This window comes from Aegilops tauschii, chromosome 7 (genome assembly GCF_002575655.3).
Source record: "Aegilops tauschii subsp. strangulata cultivar AL8/78 chromosome 7, Aet v6.0, whole genome shotgun sequence".
Classification (NCBI taxonomy): Eukaryota; Viridiplantae; Streptophyta; class Magnoliopsida; order Poales; family Poaceae; genus Aegilops; species Aegilops tauschii.
In genome coordinates, this window is record NC_053041.3 from 28,511,097 (window position 1) to 28,532,639 (window position 21,543).

General features: G+C 49.7%; 2 protein-coding genes across 2 annotated transcripts; one reads left to right on the forward strand and one right to left on the reverse strand.

Moving 5' to 3' along the window:
• Positions 1-2,650: 2,650 nt before the first annotated feature.
• On the reverse strand, positions 2,651-5,818 carry LOC120968141 (receptor-like protein EIX1). Its single transcript, XM_040394681.3, has one exon. It carries the CDS (start codon positions 5,761-5,763, stop codon positions 2,893-2,895), a length of 2,871 nt encoding a protein of 956 aa, XP_040250615.1. The 5' UTR covers positions 5,764-5,818; the 3' UTR covers positions 2,651-2,892.
• Positions 5,819-16,175: 10,357 nt separating this feature from the next.
• LOC120970894 (transposon Tf2-1 polyprotein) lies at positions 16,176-20,284 on the forward strand. Its single transcript, XM_073503536.1, is given in 4 exon segments — positions 16,176-17,205; positions 17,289-17,818; positions 17,874-19,188; positions 19,300-20,284. Coding segments are annotated over 4 exon segments (3,735 nt in total). The 3' UTR covers positions 20,160-20,284.
• The last annotated feature ends 1,259 nt before the right edge of the window (positions 20,285-21,543 follow it).

Genomic DNA, 21,543 nt, shown 5'->3' on the forward strand with positions numbered 1-21,543 from the left:
CGATGGGTAGGAGGAGAAGGCTGAACGCCAAAACCAACATGTACCATTAACTCTGAGGAATTCATGGAATTCATGGAAGGAGGTGAATAGAGCAATGATCTCATAGAGAGGTCTGTCTGGAAGATCTGCCCAACCTAGGGGTGCACACGTGGCGCAGGAGATGGATATTAGGGCATGGCAAGCCTCCTTAGAGGAGCTTTTATTGCAACACCACCAGATTCCCTGTGACAGACAACAAATCAAGATCAAGCAAGAACACATAAAGAAATGGAGATAGTAACTAGTCAACTGGTTGAAATACGGCCAGATGTGCAACACGTTATCATATACCCATAACTAGAAGTGCTATCATATACCCGTAACATCATGCGGAAAGAATGTAAGCGACATATTTAATGACCGCATGTCCCCCCGCCCCCCGCCTCCCCCCGCGTCGCCTCCTCTGAGGCGACTCGGGGGCCAACCCTAGCGCCGCCGCCGCGTTCCCCCCCCCCTCCCCTCCCCTCCCTCCACCGCCGCCTGAGGGCCTCCGAGGCGCGGGTGCTCGGCCCCAATGATGGTGGCGGCGGGATCTGGCGCCTCCTCTCCGTTGGAGGGCCTTGGCTCCCCGGGGCGGCGGCCCCGGCCGGTGGGCGCGGTGCAGCCGGCGGGCTGCGCCGGCAGGCTCTGGTGGGCAGCCTCCCACGGCCGCGCGGACGGTGTGGGGGCTGAGGACGCTGGCGCAGTGGCGGCTCCTCGCAATCCGTCATGGCTCCATGTAGAAGATCCGCCCCTGCTCCGATCTGTCCCGATCCGTGCTGGCGCCGGTCCTTGGCGGCTACTTTCGGCGTCCCTTATTGCCGGCCTGGCAGATCTGGCGTGCGGGTGAGGTTCCGGGGGAAACCCCTAGCGGGCGCGGCGGCCTCCCCAAAGTCGACGCCTTTGGCGCCGATCCCCTTCCTGGAGGCTTTGGGGTGGATCCTCTCCCTTCCGCCTCCTCCTCGAGCTATGACGAAAGCTTTTGTTCCCCCTGGGCGTCGATGGCACCCTAGTGTCGTGTTCCTTCTTGAAGGCGGTGGCTGGGAACAGCTCTTGGTGGCGGGGCTGCTGGTGGCGTGGTGGCGGTGCGACTTCGGCCTTCTACTTGGTGTTGCGCCTTGCTTCGCGGGACCAACAGACGGTTTCTTTGGTGGAGCGGTGCTTCATCCATACATTGATGGCGACGGATCTTGATGGCGTGGCGCAGTGCAGATTCGGAGTTCTATGTGGGAGGATGGACTCGCGCAGGAGGACGACGCTGTCTGGCGTCGTGGTGGCGTCGATGGCAGAGAGACCTGGCACGGTAGATGCAACAGTACAGCTCTGAAGATGGACTCGTGGCAGGTGGCTGCGGCGGCCTCGTACCCGGCAGGCGTCCTGGTTGAGGAGTGCGCCAGACTGGTAGGTGCCCCATACCAGGCAGGCATCCTGGTTGGGACCTCAGGTCTTACATGTTTAGGTTTGGCTGCGATATCTGTTTAGTATTAGGCCCAGGCTATCAGCGCCCCTTCATCAATTGAATAGGTGTAGCGACAGTTGTTGCTTAGACGGTGGCTTTAGTCTGGTTGTTGTATGACTTTGTATGGTCTTGTGAGAATAATTAATAAAGTGGCCGTATGCATCGCCCAGATGCAGAGGCCGGGGTCATCCTCCTTTTCTAAAAAAATCAAATCAAATCGATATTTATTTCGAAATTCCCCTCCATGTCTGCTGAACATTTGGAAACAACAGGTACTTGAAACAACTCGCCGGGTGCTAGAACAACATGCATCCCATGTATTCAACAGAGCAAACCATGTAAAGCAACGCTCCAAAACAGCGATCACATTTGGAGAGCACGGGTGTACAGCCAGTCACATACAGTTATAGGCAGATCATTCACTCCTGTCACTTGAAGAACAGAAGAAAACAATATTGAGCAACTGTGTTATGTGTCAACGAAAGGAATCTGTTCAATGGTGCAGTAGGTCTCGAGCGCTACAGAAATGCCTAAATGCCGAATTAAAATACATGATAAATTGCTCAGTTTTTTAGTTTAATTCTGCTCGAAGGCTGAACATTGACAGTGACTAGCAAGTATCGAGAGTGCATGTAAATTACAAATCAGACCGATGCTTCCTGAACTCAACCAAATCAAATCTATGCTGCCAACCTTTTTCAATAGACTCAGCAACCAACACCCAGCGTCAGGTCCAGTTCAATTCCCACAACACTAAGCATTTCGTTTGAGGAGACTACGCACTCTAGACTCATCATCCATGCCGGCTTGATACAGAAAGGACCTACGACCACGGAATCATCTACTTCTAGATGCAAGTGTAAAGAGAGATAATGCTAGGGATTCAGCTCGACGGGGGGGAGGCCTACACGATGGCATACCTCTGGGCGGATTATGAGCGGCAGCAGCAGCAGCATTTGGCAAGCATCATGTGCTAGGAATGCGTTAGGCATATAGTGGTCAGCATTCAGCAGAGGAAAGGCACCAACCATGGACAGCAGCTGTTGCTTCTCATCTCAATCATATTAGAATGTCGTATCAGGGAATGTCTTCTTCTGGAATTGATTTGATTTGCATACTATACACGTATCCCAAGGAACATTTCATTGATTTGAATATATAACAAATCAACAGTACTACAGGCCAAGAATCAATTCTCGACTTAAAAATAGCAAGGAAAATACAATATATGGCAGATGATTTACAATACATGGCACTAGATTACATCAAATATGGAGAACACAACAGTGGTACATGCCAGTTCATACAATATACTTTTGTCACAACACCCCTGGATATAGAGAGCCATCCGTAAAAGGGAAAGTTCTGGATCGAACACATACATGATTATTATCATCCATAACATATAACAATACTTAAGTTTTACCAAGTTTCCTCTTCAGATTGGTCCATCTCAGTACCACTGCCACATAAATCCTGTCCTGCAGCCCTTCAATAAATCTGAAATAAGCAGTTCTCCATCTTTTTTTAAATAGCATCACACAGAAGACCACCCAAAGGCCAAGGACATACCCAACAGCCAAACCAACGTAAAGGGATATATCCTCCGATCCATCTCCATGATCTACATGTGTAGGTCGACTTGAACTATTTCCTGTACAGTTGTTCGTCAAGGGGTAACCACATAAACCAATGTTCCCAATGTAGTCAGATGCGTCAAAAGTCTGTAGTTGATTTCCAGTTGGTATCTTTCCGGAAAGATTGTTGTATGACAGGTTCATATGGCTCAAAGAGGTAAGAGCAGTCATGCTTGAAGGGATCTCTCCTGAAAGTTCATTGTTTGACAGGTCAAGAGATTCCAATTGCTTGAGCTCACCAAATTTTTCTGGGATTGCACCACTTAAGCTGTTCAATGACAAGTTCAGACTTCTTAATCCAATGAGACCACCAATATCTCGAGGGATCACTCCGGTTAAACTGTTACATGACAAATCAAGAACCACCATGTCTGAGATATAGATAAATACAAGTTGTTGTCCTTTTGTAAGAACAGATAAAGTTTCCCCGAAAGAAATAGAGAGATATACTGAGTTGTACAGATGAGCCCCTTGTCTATTACTGAAGGCATAATAAAGAACATCACTATGTCCAGAAGTGCGGGCCATTGCACTCAAGTTAACTAATGAGTTCGGCACGCTTCCTGAGAAGTTGTTGTGTGCAAGATCTAAAAACTGTAGCTCTCGAATCTTTCCAATTTCAATGGGAATCTGGCCAGAAAACATATTGTACCGCAGACGTAACATTGCTAAGTACGGTAACTTCACCCCCATCCAGACAGGTAGGTCTCCGGAGAATATGTTATATGAAAGATCAACAAAAACAAGGTTGGGGCAGCTTTGAAAGACTCTTGGGAACTCTCCTGAGAGGTTGTTGGTATGCAAATTTACCACATTAAGATTATGCATGGGTGGGTTAGAATCCTCTTCGCAACTTGGAACTTCTCCTGTCAGCTTGTTCCCTGATAGATCTAGCAGAGCCAACTGTGTCAATGAGCATAACGAAGATGGAATGGAGCCTGATATTGAATTGTTATAAATACTAAGATACTGCAACAACGGGGCTCCGAAATCTGATGGCAACGACCCCGATAAAGAGTTTACTGACAAGTACATGCCTTTAATATTTCTTGGGAATTTTGGAACTGCGCCAGTAAATCTGTTGTTGGACAGAGCCATTGTTTCTGCTGCCATAAATTCCAGTGTTGCTGGTAGTGCGCCAGTTATCTGATTTTTGGATAGATCCACCACTTTTGCCCTTGAAAAGGCAACCCAAAACCAATCTGGGATTGTAGTTATGGTTGTATTTGCAATCAATAGGATCCCAAGGCTTGTCTGTGATCTAAGCCATGACGGGAATGCTGGTCCTAGCTGCAAACCTTCTAAGGTAACTACTTGTAGTTTGAATGGAGGAACCCAATTCGGACTGACCTTGATCTGAAGAAGTGTGTGGCCCAAACTTAAGATCTTCAAATTTGTAAGGCTTCTTAGGTGATCTTCAGTGACTACGCCATGTAGTTCGTTTCTTTCTAAGTCCAAAATAAGCAACTCGGTGAGTGACCATATCCATTTGGGTATAGGGCCTGTAAGCTTATTTTGAGGTAGGGCCAAGCAGGTCAGGTTTGTAAGAGGCCCGGGACTACTGGGCATGGCCCCACCTAGCATATTATCTCCCAAGTCCAACACTTGCATCTTGTTCAAAGTACAGTTTGGTAACCGCTCCATCAACTCTGAGATATCCCCTGAGGTGTTGCTGCCTGACAATTCTAGTATCTTCAGGTTGCATAGATTTTTGAAATTTGATGGTATCATATTGGACATAAGATTATTCCCCCCGAAATAAACTTCCTCGAGAGAGGCCATATTACCAATATATTCAGGAATACGACCATAGAAGTGACAACGAAACAAGTTCAGAGAAGTGAGGGACGTTGAGTTCCAAAACCAGTGTGGAGCAATGGTGGTGTTAAAGTAGTTCTGTGAAATGTCAAGCACCTCGAGTGCCGTAAGATTGGATTGACCAAGGACAGAAACTGTGCTTCTTAGGCCTGTGTACTTTAGGTAAAGCTTGCTAAGATTTGGAATCCTGTTAATTTCATGGACCCAGTCTAGTGCAGTGGTAAGGTTAATATAGCTCAAGTCGAGGTGCTTCAGTGATGACAGGTGTGATAACCACCGAAGATCACTTGAGTACAATATGTTATAACTTGGGAGTTTGAGATCCAGGTAGGCAAGCTTGGAGAGGTTCCCAATCTGCGGGCATACTCTCCCATAGAACAAGCTATATGAAAGGTTTAGATATCTAAGGCTCGGAAAAGAACCAATGAACTCCGGTATCTCAGACCAGTTGAAGCTATTGCAGCTCAAGTCTAGATACCTCAGTTGCTGTAAAGTAACCAAGGAGTGGCTTATCGCACCTCTATACGTAGAGTATCTGAGGCAGTCTTGAGCACTTCCACGAAGATTGAGCTTGACGACGTGGCCGGTTTTGTAGCTGCACCTGACGCCTTTCCAGGTGCAGCATTCTTCACCTTGCCATGACGAGAGGTTGACACTGGGCTCCCAGAGGCTCTCCTTGATGGAGAGAAGCGCGTCCCTCTCGTACGTGACACAACTCACATTTGAAGCTGGTTCATGGAGGGGAGAGGCTGTGGCTGGTGGTGGAAAGGAGAGGAGTAGGCACAGCAAAACTATCAGAGTTCCTTGGACAAGAATCCCGAGGTCAGACATATTTCAGTGTGGGTTTTCTCTTACGGATATTTGGGTATGAAGGTATGCATGCTTGTGAACTCCGGTCTGGATCTTATTCTATAGTGGATCTGTCGTTGGGTTCAGAGGAAAAGTCACATGTGGAGGTTAGACTGACTAGGACCATTGATGTGATTTATATGTCTTATGCTTGCAGAAACACATACGGCAACCGCAAGGCACGGTAAGTGATATTCTACATACCCAGATGTCCTTCTCATCTAGATAGCAGGATGTTCTTCACATGTAGATAGCAGGATATGTGGTTCCCCTTCCACTGATGGGACTGTGGCCTATGACCTATCACACAGGGCATCAGTCACCTAGTCTTTGCTTCGGTTACCTATCACACAGGGCATCAGTCACCTGTAGGGGTCAAGGATGGATGGTTAGAGCATCTCCAACAGCCGCCCAATGCGTGGCGTCCAAAAAATGGGTTTACAGCGTGCAAGTAGTTTTTTTTAGGGCGCTAGAAGACGTTTGCTCCAACACGCGCCGTAAAATATGCACAGCGCGCGAGTCCAGCGGTCCCAATCAAGCGGTCCCATCTGCAGCAGCCCAAAGTTTGCAGCGCGCGCGACCGGACACACTAAATATGCTGCGCGCGATGCCTTTTTAATGCGCGCTGCATTAGTTATAGCGCGCGCGCGTTTTTTGTCCGGCTACTGGAGACTTCAAATCGGGTCCGCGCGCGTTAAAAGCAGTTTTTATACCGCGCGTCGCTTATATAACGCTTCTGTTGGAGATGCTCTTACAAAACTGCAAGGCCAATACGGTTGGCGATTGTGATACATAAAATTCAGAAAAGAAGCATTAATAGAAGTTTCACTTGGCAAGACGACTTGAATATACAATGTGTACTACTTCTATTTTTATTTTTATCTTTGCAAGCTCAAGTGCTTAACTAAATCGGTTTGACTGGCACCATAACACACACGGCAACCGCATGGCACGGTAAGTCATATCCTCATCATCTAGAAATAGCAGGATGTGTAGTTCCAGTGATGCGATTACGATGTGGGTATAAGGATTGAATTATAATGGGACAAACAAAGATATATACCCGGAATTGTGTTAGCTAGTCCAGTCTCTGCTCTGTAGGTGTATCAGGCTAGTCTTGTTTTTGCTTCAGCTACATATCACAAGCCATGGCATCAGTACACTCCAGAGTATCAATTCCCACATCGGAGTCTCACTTTTAACTCGTACAGAACAAGAAGAGGTGCTTACTGTTTTAACTCGTACAACATTCAGAAGGGGAGGAAATTCATCCTGGCCGGTTTCTGCACTTCATTTCCAGAAATTAGCACGGATCATGCCGGTGAAAACAAAATATCATCTAGTTCTTTCTCAACGGATTTTCAGTCATACAGTCACTAACAACTCTTCGATCGAGCAAGTGGGAACAGTAAACATGACACTGAAGAAATAGCAGGGAGACGACGGCGAGGAAGACGCCGCCGCCGCCGCCATTGCTCTTGTGCTGCCACCTGTAGGTTCACTTCACCTCATCTCCTGTCGCACTTGGACTTATTTGTCTGCTGGGCTGGCCCGGTTAGAAGCACAATTATCTTGAAGGAGAAAGAAACTGGTCCCAGATAATCCATGCAAATGATAATAATCTTTTTTTGTATATATGAAGATTTTCATACGAGCAGTACATTTTTTTGCTAGAGTTTTTTTTTTGCATGACTTTCATAGTACATTTACTTTTTTGGAGAAAAGTTTCGATCTATTCATTTTCAATCACGGCAGTACAACGAACACCAGAAATAATAAAAATTACATATAGATCCATAGACCACTTAGCGACGACTACGAGCACTGAAACGAGCCGAATGCACGCCGCCGTCATTGCCCCTCCCTTGCCGGAGCCGGGAATTTTTTTTTGTAGTAGACAATCCGGAAGTCGTCGTGCTAAGACCCCATAGGACCAGCGCAGCAGAACAGCAACCGTTCGCTGATGAAGAGTAGCGTAGATCGGAAGGATCCAACCTAAAAACACATTAACGTAGATGAACTATGAACTATGACCAGATCCAAGCAAATCCATCAATGAAAGATCCGCCGAAGACACACCTCCACACGCCCATCGATGATGCTGGACACCATCTTCAGGGAGCCGCCGCCCTCTCGTCTTTCTGAGCAGGACTTGTCTTTTACAATACTTTGTAGATTTTTTTTGAACGAAACCATTGTTCTAAAGAAAAACGAACTAATAGCTCACTTCTAGAGCTATTAGGAAGGCTTCAAGAGCGTTGAATAGAAATCCTACACAATATACTCTATGCCCTCATGTCTTTTTAAAGTAAACGATTCCACTTTATTAAAAGTGGACCAAGTATATGAGTTCAATTTTTTTAAGTAAATGATTAAAATTTATTAAAACTAGACAAAGCATATGAGTTCAAACAAAAATTGAACAAGAAAAGGTCATTTTAGAAGTTACATCAAAGTCTTTTGCAATCCTCAACTCTAGGTCCACCTCTTGCACGATGAATTTTATCCATACATCCCTGCAAGAACTGCGAAGACTAGACATTAAAAAAAGCTTGACTAACATCAAATTAAGATTTAAAAGCTTGACTAACATCAACTCTAGCAGATCCGCAAAAACAGTCAGTCTGCTGTACTAACCGCCAATCTACGGGATGGTAACGATTTTTCTGCACGGAACATATCTGGTATATTCGGCCGTCCGCTAATTTTTTTTGCAGGATCCTGCAAATTCCATGTCGCGTCTGCCATATCCATGGTCCTCCCCCCTCTTTTTGTTGGTTACCCTATCCCGACAGCTCGAGCGTGTGAAGGACATTTCAGCCCGCACCCTCGAGGCCACCGCCGCATCTCCCTGCTGTCAGTTCATGCCCCCGCCGAACCTTCTCCAGTAATTTTGGAGGCCGGGTGCGCCGATTTCTCCTCCCAGGCGAGTGGCTGGCGCCGGCACAATGGATCCGCTAGTACCTTGCCACGCGGCGACGTAGCAGGCGGATCTGCTTGGTCCTGACGATGGCGAGCCTCGTAGTCGACTGTGGTACAGCGCCGCTCGCCGACGTCGCGGATTTCGGCCGTGGTGACGAAGAGCTTGCCGATTTGCTTCAGTCGGCGGCGGAGAAGAAAGGGCCGGCTAACTTCATTCCGGTTGGCGGAATTTCTTTTGGGGAAGGTAATTTCTTGCCCATTTGTTGTTATAGTCTTACACGTGACGATATTTTAGAAAAATCTTAGGCGTGTATTTATTTTTTAGATGGATGATTCGTCGGATGATTCCGACATAGAGGAGATGATTTTGGACGACGATGTCGACCACGTAGTGTTGTTGCATCTTATCGACAAATTTGAAGCCGTCCCGAAGAGAAAGCGCCACGGATCAATGGTTGGCTAGCTTTGAACAATTATTTTCCTTCGGACCATTTATTGTTGTATTATTTATTCGAATTTAAACAATTTTTGTAATGAATGCAATTGTTATATTGTGATTTGCCTTTCGGGCCATTAATAAGTTTGATTTAAATTGTGATTCTATTAAGTTTATATTGTTGAAAATCATGAATTTGCAAAGTTCCTGAAAATTAGCGGTACCGCGAGGCCTCCGGCATGGAACAGATCCTGTTGTCCCGCAAAATTTTGTGGGACGAGTTTCCAGGATCTGTTCCGTCAGAGGCCTTGCAGTACCACAATATTTTTTCATGCGGCCCCTATATCAAATTTGCGGGATGCGGTTTTAGCCGATATGCTAGAGTTGCTCTAAACCATCCACCTCAACAGGTGAGAACCTATGATTGAGGAACGAACTATGGTAGGCACCTTGCCGAAATGTTGCTTCATCGTCATATTGTAAGGGAAGAAGACTGGGGGCACAAAAGAACGAAACGAGAGATGAAGTGACAACAACAAGCTTATAACACCATTGTCCTAACCACCGTCAAGACAAAGTTAAAGTACCTGGACAATGATTTGTGAGATCATGAATCGTCAATCCGTGTGACCTAAACACCACATGTTCGCTCGTGCAGGGCGTAGATCCAGGATAAACAATGAGGATGGAACGTGGGACTGCTATTTTGCGTGGCACTGCCGCTGAGGACACCAAACCAGACATGGTTAATCATCAAACTATAATTCGAACGTTGATATGTGGTGCACTGCCTGTGATAGCCGAAAAAGGCAAGTGCGGGGGGCTGGTTCACTTGTTCCATCTCCCTATGTGATCTGTTGCCTGCATGTTGCTATTAGAACCCCCCCGCGCGCGCCCTACATGCAGAGGCACTAAATTGGGAATATCTAGTACAAATATTTTACTTTCGACAGTGAATAAGGCGTAGACGAGAGAAAAATATAGGATAGAATTAGATTAGCTTTTCTAAATGAGTACCCAATTAGAACAAATAACATAGTACCCAATAGGAGACTAGTAGTTATTCCTTGGATTATCTAAACCTGGCTTTGTTTAAGTAGAACAACCAAATAAGTATTTAGACGAGGTTGACATAATTGACATGTAAATTGCTATCGGAAATTGATTGGTTATTTTACTAATGCAATATAAAGCAATTGGAGTATCCATGTATGGGTAACGGCCCAATGAATGGACTGCTTTGGAAGGCCATGCGTCGAACTTTGAAGCACACAATCTTGCAGATTTTTCCATCTCTATTGATCAGGGTCGCCACTTGTGGCTTGCTACTCCTCATGACGCTCTTTCTATCCCTATGAACATTTCTTTTGATCAATAAAGTTTTGGCAAGACCCTAAAAAAAACTGCAAATTGGGACCGGATGTAGGCCACCAACAACATCATGTTGTGCAAGGGGGCGAGGAGCAGAGCTTGACGGCGAGAGATCAAGGAAGGGCCACACCGCTGTTGCCTGCCGTGCCAGGGTTTGCTACTGCGGCAACCTCATGGTAGAATTTTTTTAGTGTCCAGATACATATAAGAAAATATTTATTCCGGTCATGCCACCTGAACCGAATCAATGCTATAGCCAACATCTTTCTATCCCTCGGCAGCTGAAAAACCTACTGAAGAAGCTCCTTGATTTGTCCTCTCTTCTTCTTATACATCATTTTTTTTACATGAGCCGAAGATCTATATTAATCAAACATCAACATCATATGAAAATCCATAAAAGAATAGGAAAATACAATTCATTCCTTTGGGCAAACATCTCCACACCCTCCATTCTGTTTCCTACCAAAAAATTCCTGGATTCAATGTAAAAAAGTTTAGCAGAGCAAGGAAAGAGCAAACATATGTTACTTCAGAAAACTTCTCATGCATCTTATTACCTCCATTTAGAAGGAGAGTAAGCAAGCTACAGATAGATGCACGGAACAAACATAACACATAACTACAAGGTCAGGCTCATGGCATTTATTTTAGGATGTAAACTCCTGTTTCTTTTATCCAAAATGGAATTAAGTACGCAACAAGGTTCAACAGAAGCAACAATAGGTAGCACAAGTTTCTGACTCCTGGAGAACAGGATGGCAAACACACAATTTGAAAGTCTTCATCAATCTCCCGACACAGCATCTACCCGTGGAGCGACTGAACACAAACATCAAGTTCCCCTCTGTAGGCAGCTACATGGAGACAACCGCTCAGCACAATCTCATACCCAAGATGCATAGGATGTCGTACTGCGAGCAAAATGGGCGTTGATCGTCACAAAACAAGGTTCAGGCACCCACTCCCCATCTAGTTCGCCATCTGCTGGGTATGAAAATACTCGGCCATTTTGATCCAACTGGTATACCTGGCCACCCTTCAACCCTATCCTCTCTGGGTTCACCAACAGTCGTGGCTGGCCAATAGGTTTCTCGCCGAAGAAGAATGCCCACTTCGACAAGCCTCCATCTGCCACCCTCACGTACTTTGCAGGTTTAGTCGAGAAGTCGATGGAGAAGGCTTTCTCATTACCACCAAGTAGGAGAAGCATATCTTCACAAACCACCAACTTTCGAGAAAGCTTGGATGGGTCTATATTATCGCTGCAAGCAACTCTTAGTACCTCAACATGAAACTCAGGTGCCAAATGCACGATGTAGAGCTTTTGCTGTATCCTCGCAATGACCCGCCCTTTGAAGGACACCATCTCATGAATCAAATGTGCATTTAAAAAATCGCAGTGCAACCATGAGGGGCTCCCAACTCGCCAAGCGTAGAGGCAATGCGGGCTGCTGACAAATAGATATGAATCCGGCGATGCTTCTGGAGATACGAATGTTCTATAGCAGAGCTGAATCGATGGACAAGGTGGAGCTGCAACCGTGGTGCCAGTGAGCACGTCCATAATTACATGGGATCTGCCGGAGGAGAAGATAGCATGACCATAAGAACATTTCAGAATTTCCATTGTGTCCAAAATATTTGGGGGGCTCAACCGACGCAATGGAGTACTTGGATAGGCAAGATCAATAGGCTCCCATGTGTTTCCAGTGTTGCAGCCAGCTGGGCTCTTTTGGTCGGCAGATTTCCGGAAAATAACAGGTGGGAAGATCATGTCTAAGGTAGGATTCATTGACATGAACGTGGCACGCCAACTGGGGCAGGTGGCGATGAATGCAAGAAGGTCACGGCTTGAACCCAACAGGACCATGATGGAACACAATAGCCCATCTGGCAAGTCTGCCCAACCTTGTGGTCCAAACATGACGCAGAGCATCGACATGGTGGTGTTGGAGATCGAGATCCGGTTGATGTTCTGCATGGTGTCAACTTCAAAGTCTGCATCAGGAATTATCAATTTAAGGACAACAGTTATATCAATTGACTTGAGTTAAATATATTATATTATATTGCAATCACTATTTTCATTCACCTAATACTAGTACAACCATTGATAACTACAGTAACATAGTTAAAATGTTTTCAGAAACTAGAAACATAATACACAGTAGAGTAAATACAAAAGTATTGACACCCAAATATGAAAGTGTGGAAAAAATCATGAGAAATTTCATCGACATTTGAGAGACAGAAAAGGCAAGTGTTCAATCTTTCTTGCCACAGAACAAGGATGAAGGAAATATAGAAATTTGAGGTTGTTTAACACCAATAGCAGTAAAATTGCAACTCAATTATCAACTATTTTCAACATGGATTTCTCCTAAAATAACAAAAAGGAAAAACAGATAAGTCCTTTGTCCTAGCTTCTCCTTCGCTAACAACAAGTGAGGACACAATGGTGGAGGCCGCACGCTGCAACTACCTTCTCCGACGCTAGTCACCGCAAGACGTGGCAGCTAGAGACATCTGCTCTGCTCCCTCAGTCACTATGCTGACTCCAGAACTGGATGGAACTGGGCCTCGTTTGTCATTTGGGCTGTAAGGCGCCCTGGCAGCATCCTAGCATTTTGTTCGCCTTAGACGGGGCTTGATCGCCTTATGCCGCCTTAAAAACCTTGCTCTAGATCTAGAGGGAACCAGGCATCCTGGCCTGTGGCAATTCCAGATCTGGATGGAACTAGGCCTTTGCCTTAATGCTATCATCACAATTATCATCTACCGCTCGGCCGTGGGTGGTTTAGTGCGGTCAGCACAAATGAGCGGGCTTGTCTCGTGCGTGCTTTATATAGTATGAAGGTATACTTCGTCAAACTTGTTGAATTTGTAGTGATTTTTCTTACTTTCGACAACTTTACCATGCTCATCTGAGGTGAAGAAAGTATAGAACTAAGAAAAATGATCGACCTTAAATAAGCCATGTTAGGAAAGAGCAACATTGATCAATATCCTAGAAATTTTAGAAATAACCATCTGAGTTTGTTTTGCATGCCTATTTTGAATAGCTTCGTTTTAGGAGATGGATAATTGTTCTGCGGACAGAAATTTCCACAACAAGACCAGAAGAAGCAAAAGGTCACGAGAAATAAGCATTTTTTGTGAAAGAAAAGAATATTTGCAACCACTTAAGGAACAAAAACCATAGCATACAGAACATGCCAACAATCATGGTTACACTGCTATCTTCCACATCACAAGTTGACTGGGAGATTATTACCTCGCCAGCAGACGGAACAGAATCAATAATGCAGCTGGGATGATGGATGACGGAACAGAATCAATATTGCCTTGATTGCAGCAACATTCAACACACACACGGAACCGTATTGTCAAATGCCAGCCTCTCACTGCAGAAAACAAAGAAGAATATCCTCAGGGAATTGGAATATCATGTATCATTTTTACACTGTACCGTGGGGTAACAATACTGAACCAAATGTCCCAGGTAGCTTAACTCTAATGGAGTTCAGCTTACGAACTAAACAACTAGAACCGCAATAGGAGCCAGCATAAAATCAGCAATGAACGAACAAAAGCTAACCTTGCTCATGGGCAAAATAAGCTGTGCACGTGAACATGACAGAGATAACTAAAATAGGGGGCACAAGTAGAAGTCTATGCCATTGCGAAAATTAGATCAGGTCATGCTGCTCAGTACTTCCAACTTGCTTTTTTTTACATATGTTACAACATCCATGAGAAATGTTTATACATATCAGAAAAGTTATTCATTAAAAATTGGTCGAAAACAACCATCAATTATTCATTATGTCAAAGACAAACATGCCAGAGTTGCGATAAACTTCTCTTGTCGCAATAAACTACTCCCTCCGTTCCCAAATATTTGTCTTTCTAGAGATTTCAACAAGTGACTACATACGGAGCAAATTGAGTGAATCTACACTCTAAAATATGTCTATATACATCCGTATGTTGTGTCCATTTGAAATGCCTAGAAAGACAAATATTTGGGAACGGAGGGAGTACTAAACTATTATTGTAGCAAACGACATAACCAGTGGCGCAGCTACCAAAAATAAGTTGGGCGGCCCAAACAGCACAAATATTTTCAAATTCTGTACCATATATATTTATATGCTACCAAAATACCAAACGTGCTACAAAATTGGCAGTAAACAATAGTTGAGTACATTGTTAGATAGTAAACAACAACGTGCGTTTGATGTGAACTAGTAAACTCTAAAAGTGGCATTTATTGTGAACTTGTAAACAACAATGCCTTGCACAGTATAAAACTATAAAAAGTAAAGAACAAGAGGATTTGGGGTATGATTCTGTTATGACGGGTTTGGTCTATACCAGAAAGAGGCCCACCGGGCATTTGTATTAGGGGCTTGACCCACAAGTTATCTTAGGCAAGTTATATTAGGCAAGTTATCTTAGGCTAAAGTTATAAATACTAGTTGTAAGACACCGTTTGAGGCAAGCAATAAAGATATTATAATCTTCTGTTGCCCGGCTCCCCAAGGAGCCGGAACCCTAGCCGCCGCACCTAACCCTAGCCGCGACGGCGCCTCATCGCCGGCGCGCCCGCTCCAGCCCTCGTCCTCCTCCTCCTTGTCCATACAATCTACGCCGGAGGCCCGGTAGGAACCCTAGTCCTACCAATTTGGTATCCAGAGACACCAGGCCGATCATGTCGCTTCCTCCATCACCGCCGCCGCTGCCATCCACCTCCGCCCCACCACTGCTGCCGCCGGCCACCTCCTCGCCGATGACGGCGATCATGTCCGGGACCATCACCACCACCGCGCCAGCGACGACCACCACCACGGCGGATCCGCCCCCGCTCCTTACGCCCGAGGAGGTGTCGGGCACCCTGCGAGAGCTCGTCCAAGCCGTCCGGGGCATCACCCTCTACCTCGCTGGGAACCAGCCCCCGCCGCCGAGCGCCGCCACGATCGCCTATGGGCCGCCGCCGCTACAGTGGCCCGCCCCGGCCTTCCAGGCGCCCTACGGAGGGGCGCCTCCACCGCCGCTCCTGCTGCCGCACTACTCGGCCGCGGGAACGCCTTGGCCTGCGTGGCCGACCGCCACCGCATCACTGGGGGGCCCGCCTCAGCAGTTCCTCCCAGCGCCACCGCCGGCCCCCACGACGCCGGCGACGGTGCAGCAGCACCACCAGGCGCCGCCGCCATCGACAGCACCACCACCCGCGCCCCGCCCTACTGGCCGGCCCCTTCACCAGGTGCAATTTCCGCCCTCGCCATCGCCGATTCCCGCGTGGGTGGCCGGCTCGTCTCCGGACCCGGTGTATACTACGGCGCCGGAACACCCAATACCCGCCCTCCGATTTGACCATCCCTCCAGCTCGACGAACTACGCTCCAGAGATCCCCGACCCGGCACACGCACTACTATTGACTGCAGCTCCCGGGCACGGTGGCCCGACACCCCCTCGCTTCGCCAAACTGGACTTCGCCACTTACGACGGCACGGAGGATCCCCTTAACTAGCTCAACCAGTGCGAGCAGTTCTTTGTAGGGCAGCGGACGCTCGCTTCGGATCGTACCTGGCTCGCGTCCTATCATCTCCAAGGCGCGGCGCAGACTTGGTACTACGCCCTCGAGCAGGACGAGGGCGGCATGCCACCATGGGAGCGCTTCCGGGAGCTTTGTCTCCTCCGGTTCGGGCCTCCTATCCGCGGGAGCCGACTGGCGGCCCTCGGCCGCTTGCCTTTCACATCCACGGTGCAGGACTACGCCGACCGCTTCCAGGCCCTGGCATGCCATGCGCCAGGCGTCTCCGCGACTCAGCGCGCCGAGTTATTTGTGGGCGGATTACCGGACCATATTCGCATGGACGTCGAGCTCCGGGATCCCCCCGACCTCCAGACGGCCATGTACTACGCCCGGGCCTTCGAACAGCGGGCTCAGGCGCTGCAGCAACCGGCCGGCCGGGGCGGCCGCCATCCCAGTCGACCAGCGCCGACTCCACCATCACCGGGCCGGCTTCCTCCAGCCACGACGACCGCACCTCCGGCCACCACCCGGACCTTCCGTCGGTTGTCACCGGCCGAGCAACAGGAGCGTCGCCGTCAGGGCCTCTGCTTCAACTGTGATGAGCCCTACACGCCGACCCATGTCTGCCCCCGCCTATTTTACTTGGAGACGGTCGACTACACCGAGGCGGACGACTCGACCGATGAGCCACCAACCGCGGCGGCCGCGGACACGCCCGCGGATTCCACGGCGACGGCGTGCGTCGTCTCCCTCCACGCTCTCGCCGGCATCCGTGGCGAACGGACCATGTTGTTACCGGTGACGGTCCATGGCGAGCGGCTGGTGGCCCTGCTGGATACTGGCTCCACCCATAACTTCCTGCCCGCGGCGACCATGCGTCGGCTAGAACTGCCGACCACGGGCGGGGAGCGCCTGCGGATCACGGTGGCAAACAGCGATCGCCTCCGGTGCCATGGGCTCGCCCGCGACGTTCCCATCTCCATCGGTGGCGAGCACTTCTCCATTACATGTGCAGGCATCGACCTCGGCTGCTTCGACTTCATCCTCGCGGTGGATTTTCTCCAGACCCTCGGGCCCATCCTGTGGGACTTCGACGCACTCTCAATGACGTTCTGGCGGCTGGGCCGCCGCATCCGGTGGGACGGCCTTGGGGGCGCGCCGCCAGCCGTGCCACACCTCCAGCTGGCCGCCGCGTCCCAGGAGACCGAGTACCCCCTGCTGGATCCCCTTCTGCAGCAGCACAACGAGCTCTTCGACGAGCCACGGGGTCTTCCACCCGCCCGGGGATACGACCATCATATTCACCTCGTACCGGGCTCCACCCCCGTGGCGGTTCGGCCCTACCACTACCCTCAGCTGCAGAAGGATGAGTTGGAGCGACAGTGTGCCCTTATGCTCGCGGGAGGCATCATCCGGATCTCCACGTCGCCCTTCTCCGCGCCGGTGCTTCTCGTCCGTAAGTCGGACGGCACGTGGCGTTTCTGCATCGACTATCGCGCCCTCAACACGCTCACGCTCAAGGACAAGTTCCCTATACCGGTGGTCGACGAGCTCCTGGATGAGCTCCATGGGGCGCGCTTCTTCACCAAGCTCGATCTCCGGTCGGGCTATCATCAGGTGCGCATGCATCCTGACGACATCGCCAAGACGGCGTTTCGCACCCACCATGGCCACTTCGAGTTCTTGGTGATGCCCTTCGGCCTCGCCAACGCCCCGGCGACTTTCTAGGCCCTGATGAACGACGTCCTTCGACCCTACTTACGGCGGTTTGTGCTTGTTTTCTTTGATGACATTCTTATCTACAGCGCCACCTGGGCCGAGCACCTCCAGCACGTCGCCATCGTCTTCAACGAGCTTCGGGCGCACCACCTCCACCTTAAGAGCTCGAAGTGCTCGTTCGGAACACCTACCGTCGCCTACCTCGGCCATGTCATCTCGGCCGACGGGGTGGCTATGGACGCCGACAAGGTGGCGGCCGTCTCTGCATGGCCGACGCCTCACTCGCCGCGGGCTCTCCGCGGGTTCCTCGGCCTCGCCGGCTACTACCGGAAATTCATCCGGGAGTTCGGGCTCGTCGTGGCGCCCCTCACGCGGCTGCTTCGCCGCGACGCTTTCGCCTGGGACGACGAGGCGACGATGGCGTTCGAGGCCCTCAAGGGGGCCCTCACGACGGGCCCCGTCCTCCAGATGCCCGACTTCGACCGCCCGTTCGTGGTGGACTGTGACGCCTCGGGCACCGGGTTCGGCGCCGTGCTTCATCAGGGCGATGGGCCCCTCGCTTTCTTCAGCCGGCCTTTCGCTCCACGCCATCTTAAGCTGGCGGCATACGAGCGGGAGCTCATTGGCCTTGTACAGGCCGTTCGTCATTGGCGGCCGTACTTGTGGGGACGGTCCTTCCACATTCGCACGGACCACTACAGCCTGAAGTTCTTGCTGGACCAACGGTTGTCGACCGTGCCGCAGCACCAGTGGATCAGCAAGCTCTTCGGCTTCGACTTCTCCGTCGAGTATCGGCCGGGCCGTCTTAACATCGTGGCCGACGCGCTGTCCCGTCGCGACTCCGACCTTGCTTCCTCCACCGACGAGTCCGCCGGGGCGGCCCTGTGCATCCGCTCCGGGCCGACGTTCGGTCTCTTCGCCGACATTCGCCACGCCACTGTGACGGCCGACGACGCCGTCCTTCTTCAGCAGCAGCTCACGGCCAGTGACCTGGAGGAGCCTTGGCGCTTCTCTGACGGACTGCTTCTCCATGGGCGCCGGATCTTTGTTCCGGCGCATGATGATCTCCGTCACCAGGTGTTACAGCTCGCCCACTCGGCGGGTCATGAGGGTGTGCAGAAAACCCTCCATCGTCTTCGCGCCGACTTCTACATCCCTGGCGATCGCGCCCTGGTCCGCGATTGGGTTCGGTCTTGTCAGACATGCCAGCGCAACAAGACGGAGACCCTGAGGCCGGCTGGCTTACTTTAGCCTTTGGAGGTGCCGTCTCAGGTTTGGGCGGATATCTCCATGGACTTCATCGAGGGCCTTCCCAAGGTGGGCGGCAAGTCGGTCATTCTCACGGTGGTCGACCGCTTCTCCAAGTACGCCCACTTCATCGCGCTCGGCCATCCGTACACGGCGGCGTCAGTGGCCCGGGCCTTCTTCGACGGCATCGTCCGTCTCCACGGGTTCCCTGCTTCGATCGTCAGTGATCGGGACCCAGTGTTCACGGGCCATGTCTGGCGCGATCTCTTCAGGATGGCGGGTGTCCAACTCCGCCTGAGTACGGCGTTCCATCCTCAGACAGATGGTCAGTCCGAGGTGGTTAACAAGGTCATTGCCATGTATTTGCGTTGTGTGACAGGTGATCGGCCTCGCGCTTGGGTGGATTGGCTCTCTTGGGCGGAGTACTGCTACAATACCTCTTATCACCCCACCCTACGCGCGACGCCGTTTGAGGTGGTCTATGGTCGACCACCCCCGCCTATACTTCCGGTGGACCCGGAGACGGCTCGGACGGAGGTTGCGGGTGACCTTATCTGCACTCGTGACGAGATGCTTGCTGAGGTTCGTCAGCGTCTCCTTCAGGCACAGCAGCTGGCCAAGAACTACTACGACGATCATCATCGCGAGGCGGAGTTCGCGGTGGGTGATTGGGTGTGGCTGCGTCTCCTCCACCACTCTACGCAGTCACTCGACCCGCGCGCGAAGCGCAAGCTCGGCCCTCGCTACGCCGGGCCCTTCCCTATCTTGGAGCGCATTGGGAAGGTGGCCTATCGTCTTCAGCTTCCAGCCCGCGCTCGCATCCACGACGTCTTCCATGTTGGGATGCTCAAGCCTTTCCGTGGCGAGCCACCGGCGGCTCCTCCGGCGCTTCCTCCACTCGCTGATGGTCGCATTCTTCCCGAGCCGGCAAAGGTCTTGCAGGCGCAGCTCCGTCGTGGCGTCTGGTTCGTCCTCGTTCAGTGGGCGGGCCTTCCGGAGGAGGAGGCTACTTGGGAGCAGCGTGACGAATTCCGCCAACACTATCCAGACTTTCAGCTCAAGGACGAGCTGTTTGCGCAGGCGGGGAGAGATGTTATGACCGGTTTGGTCTATACCAGAAAGAGGCCCACCGGGCATTAGTATTAGGGGCTTGACCCACAAGTTATCTTAGGCAAGTTATATTAGGCAAGTTATCTTAGGCTAAAGTTATAAATACTAGTTGTAAGACACCGTTTGAGGCAAGCAATAAAGATATTATAATCTTCTGTTGCCCGGCTCCCCAAGGAGCCGGAACCCTAGCCGCCGCACCTAACCCTAGCCGCGACGGCGCCTCATCGCCGGCGCGCCCGCTCCAGCCCTCGTCCTCCTCCTCCTTGTCCATACAATCTACGCCGGAGGCCCGGTAGGAACCCTAGTCCTACCAGATTCAGTGAACAATGACCTAAGTGGAATTTAGGGGAATAAAACTGGGAATGATTCAAATCAATTTGACTGTGAAGCTAGCAGGGATTGAGATAAGTAGTGATTCTGATGGATCGAGAGAAGGCACTAGCCAGCTGGGTGTCTTGGTCGCCGGCTCGCCGCTGCGTGGCCGCGTGCTCGCTGACTAGCTGTGTGCCGGTGGGTGGTGTCTGATTGGACGTCCTCTTGGGACTTTGGGAGGCACTGATGTGTGTGATGCTCCGGCAGCTGATGTGTGCTTGTGGCCACCCGGCCAGACCCTAAGCTCTGTATCACTGCGAATGCTACGATTTTTTTGAGGCGACACTGCGAATGCTACCAGTGCGAGGCTGCTGTGTTCCTGCTCTGTATTGGTGTCGGCCAGTGTTGCGGGTTGCAGTAGTGAACTGGTGATGGTCTGGGCTATATATAAGTTTATTTTGTTCCAGCCTTGGGCGGGACATGGCCCAGTCAGCCTCGACGAAGCTCCGCCAGTGAACATAACTGGTGATAAAAGAACATGACTATTTATAAAAGCCATTAGAAAAGACATATATTAATGAAAAAAGCGACAAGTTACATACAAATAAAAGATGAAATGAAAACAACATCAAAACTAAAAATAGAAAAAAGAAATCTGGAAATAAGACGAACCGTAAGCCAAAATGAAAGTAAACAAAAACAGAAAAAAAAAATTCATCCCCAAGGTTCGCTATTGCTCTTGCTAGTCTTGCGCTTCAGGGGAGATGCAGCCAATTACCAGATCACCTTCCGCTCACCACAAGAATACAAAGTAATGTGCAAAAGTCAAAACACAGCCACGTTGGTCCAAATCACTGTCCTTAAGCAGAGAAAATGATTTACTGCCCCAACCCAAAAATCACTTTTGATTTTCGTTTTGAAAATTCGAAAATTAGATATACAGTTATAGATCGTGTTTAACGAACATATCTGTACGAAAAATATACTCCTAATGCCATATAGAATTATTCTTAAAAAAAATCCCGGTGCTTCCAGCCCCCTGTTGCGGCCGGTCTTGTCTAATTACTTAAGAAGACCGGGCTACGGATTTCGAAAATCTCCA